Below are 20,231 nucleotides of genomic sequence, written 5' to 3' on the forward strand. Positions count from 1 at the left end.
GCAGAGAGGCAGGAAGTGACTTGCCCAAGGTTACCCAGCAGGCCAAACACAGAGCTGGGAAAAGAACCCAGGTATCTTGAATCCCAGTTCAGTGCTCTGTCTTCTAGAGCACACTGCCAGAGTCAATGGAACGGCAGAGATTAACATGGATTACAGTGTGAGCATAACAAGAGAAGAGCGGAGAAATTGAAACGAAGCAACAATTGCTTTTATTAAAGTCTATTAATCATTCAGATACACTGCAACCAGATGCGATATGCTGTTGTGTATGTCACACCCGATTACAGTGACTGAATTTACTCCTTTTCTTAAAGCAAGGAAATGTTAAAACTTTGCATTTTTAGATGTGCTATTTTATATAAATTCTGGATAATAGCATCATGCAATTTTAAAGGGAAAAAGTCAAAACTTCTGAAGAATAATCATTTTAGGCAAATAAGTATATATACACCCTCTCCACAAAATTCACAGCTTGTGGAGAATTATAAAACACAGCCATCTTGTTTTTCCTTCAGTTTTTTCTATATAAATCTGTTCCTGATGACATGCAACATAAAGAAACCAAAGGTTTACTGAAGTCAACAGGTGTGAATATTCATGTGCTAATTGGAATGTAGGATTGCCTCATGACAATTTTAGGACAACTGCTCCTGTTGGCCCAGTAATAAGTCTGAAATCCCTAGACCCTTCTGAATGCTTGCAATAAATACCTTATCTGCAGATAGGAAAGCAGGCAAACTGATATTAATCCACTCTGAAGTGTTGTGTGGGGAGGGTGCTGAAGCCATCATCCTTGAAAAGCTGGTCACATGTCAGAAGTCTAAGATCACCTCCGTAACCTCTACTACCTCTACTAACCTCTACCCCGTCTTACAGAAGATGGAAATGAGCAATTATAGAACTGTTGTGGGCATTGCGTATTTCTCACCAAATTCAGAAATTCTGAGTTGTGAATTCCCCACGATGCTCACAAATGGAACCAGTTACGATATCGATATTAGTCTCTAGCCATTTTTCTAGTCAAAATAGAGGAACCTAGAAAAAAAAGTATGCTTCCTAGCTTTAAGACCTTAACATTCTTTGGACATAAGACACAGTGCCAGTAGTAACCACATTGCAATCCTGTCTGCTGAACACATCAATGCAGATAGATGCAGCATAGCATAATACAACCTACAGGCACTTTCTCTTAAAACTTGAGCACAGAATAGGAGTCTGAGGCAGCCTGTGCAGTTGATGGGTCTGTAGTGCCTCCTGCTCACTGGCTCAGTCATAGAGCATGGAACAGAGAGCACCCACAATCACAGCTGCATGCTTGGGTTTACTTTCAAAGGCACCAGAAGGTCTTAGGAAATAGCTGTGAGCTGGAAAAACCAAACTCCACTGCCAATAATGGTTCCAAGTACTGTAGTTCGGATTCCCCAAGCAAACATTGAAGGACCTTATCTAGGAAGTTGGGGCAACCAGAATGTGTCTTCCTCCCCCTAACCTCCCAAATCCCATGGGCAAGCCCTGCACCATCTGAGAGGGCTGGAAGCTACAGATCCCCCTGTGTATTTATAGAAGATCTGATTCAACCCGCCCTCCTGCCCTTCCTCTCCAGGACCCTCCTCCTCCCACCATCGCCCCCTGTATGACACTCCACATGTTATCCTCCAGTTCTCCATTACCTGTTACAAAGCAACTCCCATATGAAAAACTCTGTATAGCATTATCACCTTCTCCCCACCCTTTCCACAAACCATCCTACACCCCTTCTCCCAACCATGTCTTCCCCCCCCGCCATCAAACCAGCTCCCTTCTCCCCCCAACCAGGGGTGCTGGAACAATTTGTATGGTGGGGGTTCTTAGAACCATTGAACCAAATTGTAAAGCCTGTATATAATGGAAACCACTTCAATCCAGGGGGTGCTGCAGCACCCCCAACACCCCTACTTCCAACACCCATCCTCCCACCCAGCCCCCCTTCTCCCCACGCCCTCGCAAACCGCCCCCGGCCTCCCCATCCGGCCCCCCTTCTCCCCACGCCCTTCCCATCCTCCCACCCAGCCCCCCTTCTCCCCACGCCCTTCCCATCCTCCCACCCAGCCCCCCTTCTCCCCACGCCCTTCCCATCCTCCCACCCAGCCCCCCTTCTCCCCACGCCCTCTCAAACCGCCCCCGGCCTCCCCATCCGGCCCCCCTTCTCCCCACACCAGCCCCTTCCCGCTCACCCACCGAGGGCGAGGAACGAGTGGGGCAAAGGCCCGTTCCCCATCGCGTTCCTCCGGCGGCTCGGTTGGTCGATCACTCCCAGCCCGGCGGCGGCCCCTCCTACTAGGCCCCGCCGAGGAACCGCTCACTTCCGCGTTTGCGGGGAAGGGACAGGGCAACGCCGGGCAAAGCCTGAGGAGCTCCGAGCCGCTAGTGCGCCTGCGTGCGAGAGCTGAGCATGCGCGCTGCTAGCTGGCAGCGGGAGGCGGCGCCTGGGCAGAAACCCAGGGGGATGCGCCAAGGAGCGTGTCCGTTTGGGTCGGGCTGCAGCGTCTCGTCTGCAGAGCTGTCTGCTTTCCCCATGAAATGTTCTTCTTCCAGCTCCTGCTCTCATCCCGGTAGCAGGTTCTCTGCGGCAGCCCAGGGGGTCTCAGACTGGGGGTCGGGACGCCTCAGGGGGTCGTGAGGTGTCAGCCTCCACCCCAAACCCCGCTTTGCCTCCCGCATTTACAATGGTGTTAACTGTATTAAAAAGTGTGTTTAATGTCTAAGGGGGGGGGATCGCATGCAGAGGCTTGCTGTGTGAAAGGGGTCACCAGTACAAAAGTCTGAGAACCCCGGCGGTAACAGATGTTACTAGCCAGGTGCCTGGGAAGCCCGGGCTCAGTTGCAGGGACATGCTTAGGGCGTATGGGCCAACAAAGAAAAATTCCGTGTTAGCCACGCAGCCTCTTCGCTGCTGTGCAGGCAGGGGGAGTAGAGTGTGATGTGACTGGGTAGCTACAAAACAAAGCCAATGTCACTAAACTGTTGTTATTGCATTGCAAATTTCTGATCCTTGCTGTTATCATCAGTTTCCTACACACCTAGGGTGACCAGACAGCAAGTGTGAAAAATGGGGATGTGGGGGGGGGGAATAGGCGCCTATATAAGACAAAGCCCCACATATTGGGACTGTTCCTATAAAATCGAGACATCTGGTCACCCTATCCCTAACATTATGTGGAAAGCAGCCCACCCATCCCACTAGACAGGGAAGGCAATATCTGGGGTAGCCAGAGGCACTGGACTGGGAGTAGTGGGTGGCAGGGGGCAGCAGGTTCTGGGTTTTCGTGGTGCTTAATTTGTGCCAGGGCAGAGCCTCAGCACCTCTAGGCTTGGCAGTTCATAGTCTGGCACCTCTGGGCTTGCTGCATCAGTTATGAATGTAAAAAAATTCCTTGAGCCCCAAGACCTCTTTCATTGCAGATTAAGCAGTGGGTTTGCTCTGTGCCCAGCTGCACTTAGTGTGCCAGGTGGCAGCTCAGCACCAAGAAGCAGGTCCCTGCTGCTTGCTCTGTATTTGGACAGGCAGCATGAAAAAGGAGGTAGAATTGATACCTTTCCTTCCCTCATGCACATTCCCAGCCACTCTGATCTCACCTGTAGACTAGCATCACCCCATTGAGACCACAGTATGTGGGTATGTGTGGAGTGGAGTGTCTCGTCCTCATTTCCATCCTTTTAAGTCTCTGCTACATGGGAGAGGTTCTGGTTGCAGGAAAGGGTGGCCGAAATCAGGAGCCTTAAAAGATCATCAGTTTTGTCAACTCTCAGGAGTTTAACATGAATCTCATGATAATTAGGGTTTTTTCCTTAAAGTTCCAGATCCTGGAGTCAAGTTAATACATGAGAAACTGAGCTTTAATTTAAAAAAAAGGTAAACCCCTAGTACTTGTGATGGCAGATAACCCTTGACAATATTACCCCTACTCCCAAAGACTCGGAAACAAGAAAGAAACAATTATTATTTTAGCTCATGATTTTTAAGCCTAGCTCATGATTTGGCGGGGTGGTGGTGGTTTGCTGACTCATAATTTTGAACATTTAGGGTAGGAACCACTAGATCTGGCCTGCTGCAGAGGGGCGACCCTGACTGGCAGGGTATAAGCCAGTGGGTGGTTTCTGGTGCCCCAGCGAGGCCATGAGCGGGCTGGCAGAACGGTCCCAGTGAATGTATTGTCCTGTGCTTACTGCCCACATTGGCTCCCGAGCTACTGGCCCTGGTCCCGTGGGGGCAAAGGTACAAGGTCCCTGCAAGGATTTGCGGTAGGGCGGCAGGGGCTGGAAATAGCTGCGTCCGCCTTTCCCCTCCAAGCCGGCAGGGGGAGCGACCAGGAAGTGGGCGTTCTAGCTGCTCCGGTATAAACTCGATGATGAGGCTGGAGAGGTAGATCATCGCGCAGCGCTTGCGCGGGAAGTTTGACGGCCATGGCGGCGGCGGGAAGCCCGGCGGGGTGAGTGGGGGGCGCTATCCCCGTTATTGCCCCTTCTCCCCGGGGCAGGGCCTGAGCGGGCCCCTTCGCCTCGCCTCGCCTCAGTGCGCGCTGACCTGGTGCCGGTGTTTGTGCAGGGCGCCCCCGGGGGCGGAGGGAGCGGCTGGACCGGACGGGAGCGCGGGCGCTGCGGGGGCGAGGCCGAAAGGTAGGGGCCGGGGCTGGGCCGGGGCGCTGGGCGGGCCCGTAGGTAGGTAGAAATCCGCTGATTTCTCCTTCCCCAGAGACTCCTGCGTCGGATCCACGCCGCTGCCCACCCCCCCCCCCACGAGCGCTGCCCGCCCCCCTCACGCCCAGGGAAATTTGGCCGCCCCCGAGTTCATCCACCCCTCCCCCCACCGTGTACAGCCCCTCCCTGCCTCCTCTCCCTGTTAAATAAGGGGTCAGTCATCCCCATGAGCCGGAAATATCACTAGTAAAATATTCATTTGTTATAATGCATGTCGTTGTGTGTTGCATTTGCGAAATGCTTCGTCGCCACAGTGCTGAGACTGGTGTAATTTAGATGGAGATAAATAGTCTTCTTGCTGGTCAGATTTCATTTTTTTCCTTCCTTTCAGGGGGAAGAGTTGTGAAGGCTCGCTACCTTCAATATGATAGAAAAGCTCTGGGGAAGGTGAAGTATGGTTTCAAATGGCCTGCTTTAAAAGGAAATGCTGGCTTCTAACATAATAAAATGAAAGCTGATCGAAGAAAGCAATTTTCAAAATTGAAAATATATATCCGGCTTCAACTGAAAAACAAATATTTTAAAGAGACTAGAACATGGCTTAGAAATATGCCTGGCAGCGGGGTCTGGTGCTGTAGAAGCTGCCTAGTACTATTGGTTAAACAATATGGGTTTCTCTAATCCCAGTCTGTAAGAGTTTTTCTCTCTTCTCTCCCGACCCGTTCTTATGAGCTCTTACCAAGTCCCAGAGAGAGAAATCAGGATAAAGAATTAAAGCCAAGCCCAGGCCTCTTATGTGATGTTGCAAAGCATTGTGATGCTCCAAGGCAGTGTTTTTTTGTTATCTATCAGTGAAATCCTGTAACAAAGTAGGAGTCAAGACAGGGCATTACACCTCTTAATCATTATTAATCTTGAATATTTTCTGTTTTCTGGTTGGCAGAGTACCTCAACAAATTCATCTGTAGTTTCTGGTGTAAAAAGATCTGAAAAGGGGGAAACCCCAACTGGAAGAGCAGGTATTTTTCAGAAATGCAAAGCCACCACAGGTAAGTGGGTGTGTTTGTGTGTGTTTAGCAAAACAATCAGAACAATTCTTTATGGACTTCTCTCAACCTGTGCTGCAGTAGTATCACTGGGGGAGCGGGGATTATTGTGAAATTCTCTAAAGCAGTGGTCACCAGCCAGTAGATTGCGATCAACTGGTCAATCCTAGAGGATCTTCTAGTCAATCATGATCTGCAGTGAGGCTGCTGCTAAGGCAGGCTTCCTGACTGCCCAGCAGCATGCCACTCCCAGAAGTGGCCAGTGTGGCCTGGCAGGGGTCTCCCTCTGTGGCTGCCCCTCTCTGCAAGCCCGGCCCCTGCAGCTTCCATTGGCCAGGAGTGAGGAGCTGTGGCCAGTGGGAGCTGCAGGGGCCGGGCTTGCAGAGAGGGGCAGTGTGGAGTCATGTGCCCTCCCAGGGGGTGTGTTGGGCCCTTCCAGGGGTGGTGTGGGGCTGGGATAGGCAGAGAGCCTGACTTAGCGGTAGTCATACCAGGAGCCGCTGGAGGTAAGTGCTGCCTGGTAGAAGCCCCCTCCTGAGCCCCTGCCCCAGCCCTGACCCCTCTCCTGGAGCCAGACCCCCTCCCAGAGTTTGCACCCCTGCCCCAGGCTCAGCCCTGATCCCCCCACACACACACTGTGAACCCCTTGGCCCCAGCCCAGAGCCTGCACCCTCTCACGAACCCAAACCACCTACCCTGTCCGGTGAAAGTGAATGAGGGTTGGGGAGAGGGAGCAAGGGTGGGGATGGAATGGGTGGGGCTTTGCGGAAGGGGTGGGGCCTCAGGGAAGAGGTGGGATAGATCTTGGTCACCCTTAAATTTAAAAAGTGATCTTGGGCATAAAAAGGTTGGAGACCACTGATCTAAAGATTGTAGACTAAGTAGTCTAGAGGCCTACAAAAGCTTCCCCCCCCCCCCCCCCCCCAATCTGACAATATAGCAGCATTGTGACTCCTGTCATTGATACTTATTACATTAAAATACATAGTACTATGTGTAGATTAGTTCTACATTCTCTATCTGGAAACGAAACACCACATTAATTCTCTAGAATAAGCAGATATCTGTCATTCTGTAGATGGATTGGGCTGCTACTTTAATACCCAAAAATACTTCTCTAATTGTTAATAGATCTAGAGGAATGAACAATAAAACCCCCACAATATATAAATCACCAGTAATGTTGCAAATCTACATGTTTGTACAATGATCCTGTATGTGACTCTCAGTGTCTGAGCACTTGCCAGGTGATCATCCAGTTTAGTCTGGTAATGTGGGAAAGGAATATTTTAAAATGATTTTAATTTAGCATTACTTCTGTACTTTAATCACCTATGCTTTACCTTTTCCTTCATTTGGGTTCTGCTCATGGTGGCAACCTATGAAATGGCTAAGATAGCAGCATTCTGAACGAGTTAAACCCCAACTAAAAGGAACTTTGCAGCAAGTTACACCTGCTATGTTTGTTGACTTTTGGAAGACAATAAAGGTGGAAATATCCAGATGGGACTTTTCTGGGTTTTTTTAATGAGCTATTGTGCAAACACTTGTGAACTTGCAGAACTAGGTGTTCTGGGCTGCTCACTTATGTTGTACCACACTAAAATAACACGTTTCTACAGGCACTGCCCCTAGCGCACTAAATCGTACTGTCTTGGGAAAAGATGACTTGCAGTCCACTTTATTAGAGGGCCATAAAATTGCTCGACCTGACCTCGATCTCTCAGCTATTAATGGTAAGTTTTCTCCTTTAACTCTCTCCTTTCAACATCATTGTTTAAATCAGAAATTAGAATGTATGTTAATGGTATTTAACCATTTTCTGAAGATCTCAAGCATACTACAAAAGAGGGTAAACTATTACTCTCATTCTAGAATTGAAGAAACTGACATAGTGAGGTGAGGCCTAAATTTTTAAATGACCTCTATTTTTCAAATCCCCAATTTTTGGGGTCCCTTACTTCTAGATTCCTAGGACTTGATTTTCAGAGCATCCACCACTCTGATTAGTAGTAACAAGCTGAATTTGTTGTAAGCGCTCACCCCTTCTATAAATTATTCCCCAGGTATTCAAAGGTAGACACCTAAAATTAGAGGCCAGTTTTGAAAAGTTGGCATGGCCATGTTCATACGAGTCAGTATCAGAGCCAAAAATAGAATGTTTCTGTTTGGGCTCTTTCTTCCCTTTATAAAATCAGTGTGGATTGATTTAAACCAAGGCCATTTAAAATCAGCAATTTAAATTGCCAAGTGGAAAGACCTGATTTTAAATAATGGATTTTAATCAACTCTTCCATTTTGTACTTTATTTTCTAAAGAAAGGTACATTCTCCTTGATATAACCATTAAAATATGTTGTTTTACAACTAAATGGGGCCTTTACACTAGATTTGATATGTATTTTTGCTGCTTAGGAAGGTACACTAAACTATATATGTTTATTTAAGTAAATGTGTAGCTGAGTATTTTCAGATTCTTATTAATTGTACATTTTTAGTATGTTAGAAAATGGTGATTAACTTTTTGCTCATGATTTGTCAAGCTTCATTAGGATGGTAACTGGAATTTAAACACACAAGACAGTATGTCAAATTTCTTTCTGTTAAACAAAACAACCCCTTAATATAATATAATGATCCATTGTGCCATATTTATAAAGCTTGACCTTGGAATCGGGAGAAAAACTTCTTTCTTTACATGGAAAAATAGCCTTTAACTCAGTTTTTCCTAGAGGCTCATGGATTCAGCATTTTTTTTTATTTAAATGTTTTAAGAGATTATAATTTTAGATCTTAACATATTTTGTATTAAATTCAGATGTCATTTTTAAAAAGAACTTAATTTAAATAACAAAATAAAAAAATCTGATTAAAAACATTTAAATCAATTTTATCCACTCTGCATAAAATCATATTAAAACTGGCTTTTATTAAGCTGCTGATTGTCTCACTCAAAGCATTTTGGCAGAGAAGTGCTGTGCATACAGATTTTTATTTTTTTATATATATTTTTCTTTTGTGGTTTAGACAAAAGTCTCTTAAAAAAGATTCCTGGTTCAAAGTCTCTCTTCAGAGCAGACTCAAGAACACGAAAAAAAGAGCAGAACTCAGTAAGTGACACTTTAAATTAGCTGGAAATTGACACAGCTATATTTACTGGGAATGTACTGAATAAGGATTTTTGTTCATCATTAACTTTGTCAGCAAGAGTTAAGACTTCTCCCCAGAAACCACGTGGTAACAAGTGTTTCTGTAGTGTGTGGTGTTGGTGAGAGTGTCGTCATCTTGAAAGCACTAAGGACTATTATGGGCTGAAGAGCTGCTGTAGGGCTTGTGGGCTAATGTTGCATGCAGTAGTTCCCAAAGGACTAGAATAAAGAATCTGCCAATAAAACTAAAAGCATTGGGTACAAGCAGCTTTGCTAAAAATAGCGTGATAAATGCTCACAAAAAGAAATGTAGTAGATCAAATTCAGCCATGGCTGTAAAGCTTAATAGATTTGGACCTACTTATATTGGGCTAACCTCAGCTCTATATGTAAAATTTTACATTCCTTTTTAAGGAAAAAAATCTGCATTTTGCTAGTGAAATGCACCCTATCCTAAGCATTCTAAAATTTCTATCAAAATATCCTTTGTTCTGCCAGCTGCCATGTTGTATAGTGAAGTATTACCTTGAGTATCCGATATCATTTTGAATGGAGGAAGAGAGAATGTATAATCCAGTATGGTGCTTTCTTCATGTCACTGCAGGGATGGAGGCCTCTCCTTAGTGTGTCACCAAGCATATCTGTCCTCTAAAGTATGACCAAGTACAATTAGTAAAGGCTCACATGGTCTCTGCTGGTGGGGATTTGATTTGTGTACCACCAGCACTCCATTGTGAGTCCAGCTTCCATTTCTTCTTAGACCCTACTCTGACTTTGGCTAGTCTTCAAGTTAGTTCTTCATCTTGTTGTGCTCTTACCCATGCTTTCTAATGATGTCCCAATGTTCACAAATATGCATGAAGGATACTTGCACCCCATGATTTGTATAGTACAGTACTTGAAAATTAAACTGAGGTCCCTTTTACATTGACAACGATTCATCCAACACAGCATAGAAACTTCATATCCTCTAGTGGTATTGTGAATCCTTCAGATAATACACTAAGTAGAGTGACAGGATAAAAGAACAATAACCCAAAGTTAACCAGCCTCCATGCTGGTAGGTGAGAAATGCTCCATTATTAAGAAATACACCCATTTGAAAAAACAATAGTCTGTGTGTAGTTATAACAGGGCAGGCTTTGTTTACAAATGTACTTGTAATGATCAGAGATGCTGCTTTGAACAGACTCAAACTTTAGTTTTGAAATACTTGTTTGTATTTAATTTCTAAGTATATGTGCTACCATTAAATTTTTTTTTAAATTTCCTTAAGAAATCTTCTGATCCTGATGATGTGATTGGGATGTTGGAATCTCAGGCATTGCTATTAAACTATGCATCAATGAAGGTAAGATACAAATAGTCAAATGTTTGGTATTCCAGAGCTACAAAAAACATAGCCTATTGGAAAACTTTCTAAATATAATTGAAACAAGCTTTCTGCCCCACACAAGTTAAATTTGTGCTTCAGATATCCTTGGTTATGCAATTGTGATTCACTTCAGACACTTCCTCATATATAAAAAGAAAAGGAGTACTTGTGGCACCTTAGAGACTAACCAATTTATTTGAGCATAAGCTTTCGTGAGCTACAGCTCACTTCATCGGATGCATACTGTGGAAAGTACAGAAGATCTTTTTATACACACAAACCATGAAAAAAATGGATGTTTACCACTACAAAAGGTTTTCTCTCCCCCCACCTCATATATAGCATTTCATGCACTTCATTAAACAATGATCAGGGCTGAGAGAGCTTCTGAGATAGTTGGGAGGAGCCTCCAATTTCCAGATGAAGTGCACACTTCGACCATTCTTATATTTTTGCAATGGTATAAGTGTGCATGGTACACTACAGATAAAAGTATTGAGCCCTTGCTCCCAAGAGATTACAATCTAAATTAGGATGATTTAAGGTGGGAGAGCAACATAGTGGGAGGGGAATACAGGGATGGGATGACAAGCAATTCAGCAATCTGCTTAGGTATTCACTGAGGTTAATGATACAGATTTACACAGTTGTTCGTTAGGTTTACAAGCCATCATACTATAATGGAAGAGGTATGTTTGGGGGGGAAATTTGGAGGCGAGAGTAGAGTCAAATGGGGAGGGGAGGAGGATTTGGTATTAGAAGCTGCATGGAAGGTGAGGAAATAAAGGACCAGATGATATAGGGAGTGGTTAAATGTTTGACTTGGGTGGAGTGACGTGGACAATGTGGGGAGTTAGACTGGTACAGGATCCTGAAGACCTGGTCGAATATGATACAGAAGATGAGGGGAAATCGCTGAAAACATTTGAAGAAGAGATGGTCATGGTCAGAGGGGCTGAGTAAGGCATATGACACATCTCCCTCTGAAAACTCAGATAAATTTTTTTCTCTACCCTTGCACACTTCCTAAGTTTTCCCTTTTATAGACTAGATGCCATCTTGACTTCAGGGAGCTCTAGTAAATGATCATGGAGGTGAGAATCTTCCTTTACAGAATATAATAGCATTTTAGTAACTCTATAAGGTACAGAAAAATCACTGCATATAGTGAGTTAACTTCTGAATTCAAACTTGTTTGAATTTCTCTTCTCTCTCAAAATATTTTGGAAATAACTTAACCCCTAAAGTACTTAGCTGTGGTTTAATATTGGCTCCAAATACATTCTTGGATTTCACAGATAGAAAAAAATATTGCCCAGCTGGAGGAGAAAGGTGAAAGAAATTTATCAATCTTGTGTGAAGAAAAGGAAAAACAGCAGAAAAAGCTGTATGAGCTGAAACGCCAACTATTGCTCAAGAAGAGAGAGCAGAAGCTTGAAGAAGTGCTGGATAAACAGGTTAGTTTGTCACACTTCATGTTTCTCCTGCAGTTTGCAGTTGCTCTGAAGAAGCAACCTTTGGCCTTTTGGTACCTTCTGTGCCTCAAACAAAAAAGCATCAAATTTGAACCCTGCTGTGACATTTTATGCTTCTCGGCCAACGTAAAGGAGGTAGAATATCTGCAGCACCTGCTTTGATGGCCTCTTGTGTATGGACTGGAGGAAACACATGGAGGTCTGAAGGAAGAGCAAGAGCATATTCTGAGCTGTGGGGAGGTGATAGTGCACCAGTCACCAGAGCAGCTCATAATCTAAGGCTTAAAGCAATAGTAACATCCTTTAGTCTTTTGTGGTATACCACTTGCGAAAGCACAGCATCTGGCCCCAAACATCCTGGACTACTACAGATATCTGGGCCAGAGCAGAGGCACTGATCACCTCCTGGGGTGTGACACAATGGCATCTCCTTGCTGTATGTTTTGTTTTGTGGCATGGGATCAGCATAAGGAAAACTGCAATGGACCTTGATACATTGAGATAGGTGGCAGCAGCTCCATCTTGGCATTGGTACCTGAGGGAACTTTTTTAAAACATCACTTAATGGGAACATATTGTAGAACTATAATAACCAAACGCCAAGAGCCTTACTAATAGTGATTTAAGTATCCCTTTAAAACTACCCCAACTGGTTAGAACAAAACATTCTCATCTTTTTCAGTTTATTTTGTGCATTGGCAGCGCTTCCAAACAGAGGAAGTAAAGAAACAGATATTGGAGCAGGCCTCCTCAAACCTGGAGGGGGGGCACTTTTGAAAATAGGAGTATGTGATGATACAGCCACAGAATTTGTTGATTTCTTTAAATCCTATTGATGGTCTTTTTAATACTGAACTAGACTCAAATCTCACTTTATTCTTTAAGACAAACCAGATAAATTCTGACTGTTCTTTCAGAGTGGCTTCTCTGCATTGAGGTGCTGGGTTATGTCCCTTTTTGTTTTCAGATTGAAGTCCTTTCTCCTCTTCTTACTGTCTGTGAACAGTTTAAGGAGGAGTATAAGACCTTTGCAACTGCCCTGGACACCACTAGACATGAGCTTCCCATGAAGAACATTCACATGGAAGGAAATAGACACAAATATTTGGGTATGAAAACTCCAAATTAACAGGATTTTGCACTTTTCAGTGTACTTGACTCTTCTGTACTACTTTGAATTGAAATGTAACTCTAACCTTGTTAAATCCATGGCATGACTCTTGTTCGCTGCCCTTGGGTTTTTCTATGGAGGAGACACTGAAACATTAGTCCCAAGCTTTGCTTTGTATTGTCTGCATATTTGTTCATCTCTAGTTAATAAGCTGCATCCATCCAGTTTCTTTTTCTGTAAGAAGAGCAGAGCACTCTAAACTAAGAACACTTGTGTAGCATTTATAAGATTTCTTATGGGTTCATTATTATTGAAAGTATCTGCAAGGATTGACATTTGCTATTGACACAATATCCAACATATAGCTAGCCAAGGAATTCTGAATAAATGAAGCTTCCGCTCCTGTTGTAGCAATACTTGGTCTTGGCTTGTAAACTTTCTGTGGAACCTACTAATCTCACAAACTGAATTGAGCGAGTTACCTAGTCTCCTGCTGTGATTAGTCTTAATATAATGCAAGACAATTTTGCTCTCATAGTAATATGCTCCTGTTGTCTTTTCGTGAAGGCTGAGTGTTCACCAGTATGCTCAGATGTTCTTCAAGCTCTTGGGTGACCACTCAAGCTGCTGACATCTTTAAAATGTATATTATTAACAGGTGCCACTGTACATTCAGTGATAATAGCTGTAACATTTGCTCTTTTGTAGAGGACGTACAAAAGCATTTAGCTGTCACACAAAGTCTTTTGGTGGAAGCTGCACCTGGTTACTTGGAAGAAAATTCAAAGGCATTCCCAGTACTGAAAGAACTTAAGGAAATTGCTCTCAAAATGGATGCAGAACTTGAAAGGTATTTACAAAATCATGCTGAAGACTCCTGAGTTCTATAATGGATCTTAAAATCTGTTTGTTTTTTAAAAAAAAAACAAAACAAAAAACTGCGGGTCCTACAACCTCTTCAGACAATCCATATATGAAATGGCTAGTGCCACTAAGCTTACCTCCTGTACCCTAGTCTAGAGCTGGCCACGACTGGCCAGATTTCACCCCCTCCTCTACAGAGCAAGAAACACACACACCCATTTACTCCCCTTGTTCCCACCCCCAAAGGTCTACCTACACAGAAGGCAATGAGGAAAGGATCACCCAAGGGGGTGGTTAGTGTGACACACTCTGACTCCCATAAACAAATTTCAACCAAGGCTAGCAGTCCTAAAGTCCTGAAAGACAGGACAACAGCAAGTACCAGGGATTGGAGGTGTGGGCTGCAGCACTCTGTCTTCAAGAACATAATGCAAAGAAGACCATGACTCTGCTGTCCTATTCTTCCATATGGCTTTGCAAAGAGGCTCCAGTAATGGATTATACCTCCCCTCTGCATCACTGTATATCCCTGGGAGTATCCTGAACCCAATTCCTTTCCCCTGCTATACCCCATGAGTCACCACTTCCGTAAAGGCTTGCTGCTGGAACATCCACCAGAGGTGAGAAAGGGACATAATGCAATAGGGTAAACATTCCCCCAAGAAGCAGACTAGAGTTGAAATAACTAGGGCTGTCAATTAATTGCAATTAACTCAAATATTAATTGCGATTAAAAGAATGAATCACTTATTTAACAATAGAATACCAATTGAAATTTATTAAATATTTTTGAATGTTCTACGTTTTCAATATTGATTTCAATTACAACACAATACAAAGTGCACAGTGCTCACTTTATATTTTCATTACAAATATATGCACTGTAAAAATGAACAAAAGAGTATTTTTCAGTTCACCTCCTATAAGTACTGAAGTGCAATCTCTTTATCGTGAAAGTGTAACTTACAAATGCAGATTTTTTTTGTTAGAGCTGCATTCAAAAACAGTGTAGAACTTCAGAGCCTACAAGTCCATTCAGTCCTCCTTCTTGTTCAGACAATCGCTAAGACAAACAAGTTTGTTTACATTGATGGGAGATACTGCTGCCTGCTTCTTATTTACAATGTCACCTGAGAGTGAGAACAGGCATTCTCATGGCACTTTAGTAGCCGGCATTGCAAGGTATTTACATGCCAGATTTGCTAAACATTAGTTTGCCCCTTCATGCTTTGGCCACCATTCCAGAGGACTTGCTGATGATGCTCGTTAAAAAAATATGTAACAATTAAATTTGTGACTGTACTCCTTGTGGGGAGAGTTGTAAGTCTCTGGCTCTGTTTTACCCGTATTCTGCATATATTTCATGTTGTAGCAGTCTCGGATGATGACCTAGCACATCTTAGTTTTAAGAACGCTTTCACAGCTGATTTGACAAAGCGCAAAGAAGGTACCAATGTGAAATTTCTAAAAATAGCAGAAGCACTTGACCCAAGGTTTAAGAATATGAAGTGCCATCCAAAATCTGAGAGGGACAAGGTATGGATCATGCTTTCTAAAGTCTTAAAAGATCAACACCCTGATGCAGAAACTACAGGACCCAAACCACCAAAAAAGAAAATCAACCTTCTGCTGGTGGCATCTGAATCAGATGATGAAAATGAACATGTCAGTCCGCACTGCTTTGGATCGTTATCAAGCAGAACCCATCGTCAGCATGGAAGCATGTCCTCTGGAATGGTGGTTGAAGCATGAAGGGACATATGAATCTTTAGCGCATCTGGCACGTAAATATCTTGCAACACCAGCTACAACAGTGCCATGTGAACGCCTGTTCTCACTTTCAGGTGACATTATAAACAAGAAGCAGGCAGCATTATCTCCTGCAAATTGTAACCAACCTTGTTTATCTGAGTGAAGGGCTGAACAAGAAGTAGCACTGAATGGACTTGTAGGCTGTAAAATGTGACATTGCTTTGTTTTTGAATGCAGTTATTTTTTGTACATAATTCTACATTTGTAAGTTCAAATTTCGTAATAAAGAGATTGCCCTACAGTACTTGTATGAGGTGAACTGTAAAAAAAAGTGTATTTTTCAATGCAAATATTTGTAATCAAAAATAAAGTGAGCACCATATACTTTGTATTCTGTGTTTGTAATTGAAATCAATATATTTGAAAACGTAGTAAACATCCAAAAATATTTAAAATAAATGGTATTCTATTGTTTAACAGCATGATTAGTTTTTTTAATCGCTTGACAGCCCTAGAAATAACATGAAATGGAAAAACTCACAGGCCCGCTCATGACTGAACCCAGAGACCTCTCCCTCTACAACACCCCCAAGTTCTTGCTATATTGGAAAGCAAACCCACATCTTCTACCACTTTACTGCTCATTTAATGAAGTTACAATTAGCCACAATAATTGCTTCAGTCTGTCTGACTTGTTTACAGGAGCTTCAAGCAAGTACAGGACCTGTCCTTTGAAATCAGTAAGGAAGTTTCTTTGCATAACCAAAAAGTCTGTGAAGAGACTCATGGAATAGAGACCCTGAAACGCTGGTACTTTGATTAGCTTTGAAATGTTCCTCAGTGACTTGAACACCTGTGGATGCTCGGCCAAGGAGCTTGCACAAAAAAGCAGACTAAAGTTAAGGACATCTGCCTGGTAATTTTATCATACATTTCCTCAGTTATATAACTGTAAAACATTCATGAGCTATGATGTGGAGCATTTTTATAACTGAACCAACGTGGCATGAGTCCATTTTAGACTCAAACCCCCAGCCCTACATCCTTTGTGGAAGCTCATTGTCATTGCAAATGCTGAAATGTGGAGTAAGAGCTATAAGAAATGTTACTGTTGACAAATTTAGTACACCCATCCAATCTGTTTGTGTTCCTTGTGTGTCATTTCAGCTGCAGCAGGGCAAGAGATCTCTTCCCAAGGGAAATGTGGCTCAAAGGTCATTGTGTCAATATGTAGATGCAGGACCAAATGTGTGTGGGACTGTGCATTATTGACATTAGCCTGCAAGAGGGATGCCTGAGCTCATGCCGTGTGCACTGGTCATTTTGTGAGGAAGTGCAGCAGGAAGTCTGATCACCCCTTTCCTTTGCAATTTGGCAAGAGGAAAAGTCCAGAGAGATGGCTATCGCTCTAAGTGGTAGTTAAATCAAAGGATGTTGAATGGGGGAACTGATCACTGACTTCTCTGTAATATTGTCTTTGGTAAAGCTTAAAAATCTCATGCTTAAATTCTTGTTCTGTGTCTTAGTACTTTTCTTTTGTATTAGGTTACGTTTTGTTTGGAAGGAGATTTATCTTTCTGAAACTTACTTTCGTCACTAATGGCCTTATTATACGGTTCACTCATGCCAGGTCTTGGAGAAGGTTGTGTACAATTTCCCGGAGCCCTTTTAATATACACGAATGAAAAATAAACTTTATTTCCTGAACTGTCCTGTTTCCCCATATTATTACTTCCTACAAGCCTTTTCTAATGGAGCAAGCTACAGCATCATGTCCTGTATGGGCAATCGGTGTATAAAAGCTGCTGCAGAAAGGTCTGTCCTCCTTATAGTACCGTTCAGAGCTGCTCTGTGTCACTGTCCCATGCTCCCCCCGAAGATCTCTCAGATGTCTCTACTGCCCAGTCTGGGTATTGAAACTCACCCAGGAGCAGCCAACTCTTCAAGAGGGTGCCTTCTGTCAGGGCCTAGTATAAGGAGGGCTTAAACGATCCATGGAGGGGGGGGAAAAGGCTCTAGCCACTAAGCCATTAGACTTCTCTAAAATCCCTCCGCTGCTGTTCTCAAGTTTAAATCTAGGGCTGTCAACAGGAGGCCTTCACATGTCTCTGCCATACAGCAGCTACAATGGGCTAATCTGTTATAAAGTCACTAGGAAGCATACTACTCAATTTAGGACCATGTACTAATCAGAAAGGAGTTTATTATGTGCTGCTTGTCCAACACTATGCCAAATGACCAATTAGTGCAATACTGTCTGTTCTAAACTCTAAAGCTAAGTCCATCTATTGGCAATTTTACTACTCTGGACTTTCTAGTAGTTTTAAGGTGACAGTTTACATCTTGTTGATGAAAATGTTACATGTAGAATGCTATAGATCAGTGGTTCTCAAACTTTTGTACTGGTGACCCCGTTTACATAGCAAGCCTCTGAGTGCAACCCCCCCACCCCCATTTATATATTAAAAACACTTTTTAATATATTTAATACCATTATAAATGGTGGATGCAAAGCAGGGTTTGGGGTGCAGGCTGACAGCTTGTGACCCCCTGAGGGGTCCCGACCCCCAGTTTGAGAACCCCTGCTATAGGTGAAATGGATTAGACAAACTTTACTTTGTAAAAGCAGGTATGAGCACAAATTAGCACATATACCTTTTAGAATTTTGAATTTTTCTGTACACTAGAGTCTTGTCTATTTCTGTGGATAGAAATCTGTAGTCAACTATTTCATGACCTTTGTCCACCACCCTTGGAATTCTGTCTGTGGAGGTTACACTGCAACATTGGTCCCACGCTTTGCTTTGTATTGTTGCAGGTTTGTTCATCTGTAGTTAAGCTGTGTCTGTCCAATTTGTTGTTTTTCCTGCTGTAAAACAAGCAGAGCTCTCTAGGTGAAGAGCATCTTCCTCTTCTCCCCCAACCCCCGGCTCTCACAGTTGTTGTTCTTAAGCCCTTTAAGTTTGTCCTTCATGGTAATAAAACTTCATCCTGAATTCTCTTTTGTTTTGCAAAGAACAGACACACAGATCATTCTGATTCTTGTAGGTAGTTCCTTCCTGTTAGTCTGGGCCTTTAAATTAGTTTCTTGAAAGAAAACAAGTTTACTTGTTTAACATTAATTTGTTGCTTTTTCTGGTCCACCAAAGCTCTAAGGAATTCTTAGAATTTAAGAATGCTGCCGTGTCTTCAACACTGTAAACAGATTTGAGCAGCTTTAATTTCTTGTTGACTTATTGCATGTAGGGATCAAATAATCCATGACATGTAAAACTTGTTTTATTTATAGTCTGGTGCCCTAACTTTACCGTGTCCTGCTCTTCAGTGTTAGCTCTAAAGTTTTTATCTATTAATCTGCATAAAGGAGGATAGTTCAGCAAGGCAGGAGCAAGAATAGACCATTTCTGAACCTGGATTTCTAAATTTTCAATTGTTGTCTTCCTCTGTTTTTAATTAAATGGATGCAAAAATTGATGTACAGGAATTGCAGTTGTGAATCATGCCATGGTCTGTTCAGTCAAATATCCTGGCTCCAACAGTGGATAGCACCAAATGCATTAAAGGAAGGTGCAAGAAATGCCAAAGTTGGCAGAAGTGGGCTAATCTGCCCCTCATTAAGGACTCATCCTAACCCCTAATAGTTAAACTAGTTTCATAGTACAGGGGGTTTTAGATCTCTAGCATTTCATCTCTTGAGAACCAAATTCAAATTTTAGCTCTGTGGGCTTATATCACAGCAACTACAACCATGGACAGAAGTCATTCTTGTTAGGGCTGGAAGGGGGAAAGGGGTGGCATCAGGTCAGCAGTTGCCATGTGTTGGCATACTTGTATGGGGAAGCAAAACTGGATTGAGGTGTTCTAGATCAGGGTTAAAATGTGTTGATCACTCAGGAGAAAAAAAAAATATATCAGGAAGTCTTTATCAGCTGCTGTCTGTGATTTGGCAAGTGTGATTTGAAGTGTCCAGAGTGGTGGTCATTGCTGGATATGAGTAGTAACATGTAAAGAGGGTGGATGTGAGGAAAACTGAACATGAAGGCCATGACTAAATAGCCAACAAGATGGGAGGTTTTTTGTTTTGTTTGTTTAGAAGAAGAAGTTGGGAAGGAGACTTCATGCTTTTTTCTTATTTTGGCATCACTTTTCATAAATCTATTGTAACTCTAACACTGCCTTGGATGGGAAGTCACTATATAAAAGCCGCTAAGACTCTTCTTATGCATCATTTTGATATCCTCTGAAGGGCTTCTACTGCAGTAAAACTTAGGAGGGGCCAGTAAGTTATTCTTTCAAACTATTCATTTGGTACTGCTTATTCCACTAAAACTGTAGGATGTACGCTGAGCAGTTCCCACCTGAGCAATGCTTTTCACTGCTCCAGCTGGCACTGTTCTTGGGTGACGGCAATATGGATCATTTACTACAGATGCCTACAACTCAAAGAGGGGTCTCTATTTGAGTCTCTGCTGTAGTCTCTGACTGAATGCATCCGATGAAGTGAGCTGTAGCTCACGAAAGCTTATGCTCAAATAAATTTGTTAGTCTCTAAGGTGACACAAGTACTCCTTTTCTTTTTGCGGATACAGACTAACACGGCTGCTACTCTGAAACCTGCTGTAGAAATGTGAAGGATTCACTTACAGAAACTGACCACTGGATGGAGGACTTTGCTAACTACTTAGGTCTAGTGTGTGGCCACAAGTTGGCAGATCATCAGCTAATAACTGCTTCTGTTTTTTGATGGGTGGAAATCTGAATAGAGGAGTTCCTACATAATAAA

At 43.0% G+C, this 20,231-nt stretch overlaps 2 protein-coding genes across 8 annotated transcripts in view; one reads left to right on the forward strand and one right to left on the reverse strand.

Moving 5' to 3' along the window:
• Positions 1-2,431, reverse strand: part of MYO9B (myosin IXB) — a 74,611-nt gene extending 72,180 nt beyond the window's left edge. For all 7 annotated transcript variants that reach the window (XM_074939828.1, XM_074939826.1, XM_074939827.1 and 4 more), the window contains exon 1: positions 2,218-2,431. The gene's annotated coding sequence lies outside the window, so the exon portion shown is untranslated. The remainder of the gene's footprint in view (positions 1-2,217) is intronic.
• HAUS8 (HAUS augmin like complex subunit 8) lies at positions 546-17,149 on the forward strand. The gene is given in 11 exon segments (XM_074939822.1): positions 546-613; positions 4,331-4,656; positions 5,069-5,124; positions 5,621-5,726; positions 7,346-7,459; positions 8,750-8,832; positions 10,148-10,222; positions 11,545-11,703; positions 12,689-12,830; positions 13,541-13,682; positions 16,151-17,149. Coding segments are annotated over 11 exon segments (1,392 nt in total). The 3' UTR covers positions 16,272-17,149.
• Positions 17,150-20,231: the final 3,082 nt, after the last annotated feature.

The sequence above is a fragment of the Natator depressus genome, chromosome 25, assembly GCF_965152275.1.
Source record: "Natator depressus isolate rNatDep1 chromosome 25, rNatDep2.hap1, whole genome shotgun sequence".
Classification (NCBI taxonomy): Eukaryota; Metazoa; Chordata; order Testudines; family Cheloniidae; genus Natator; species Natator depressus.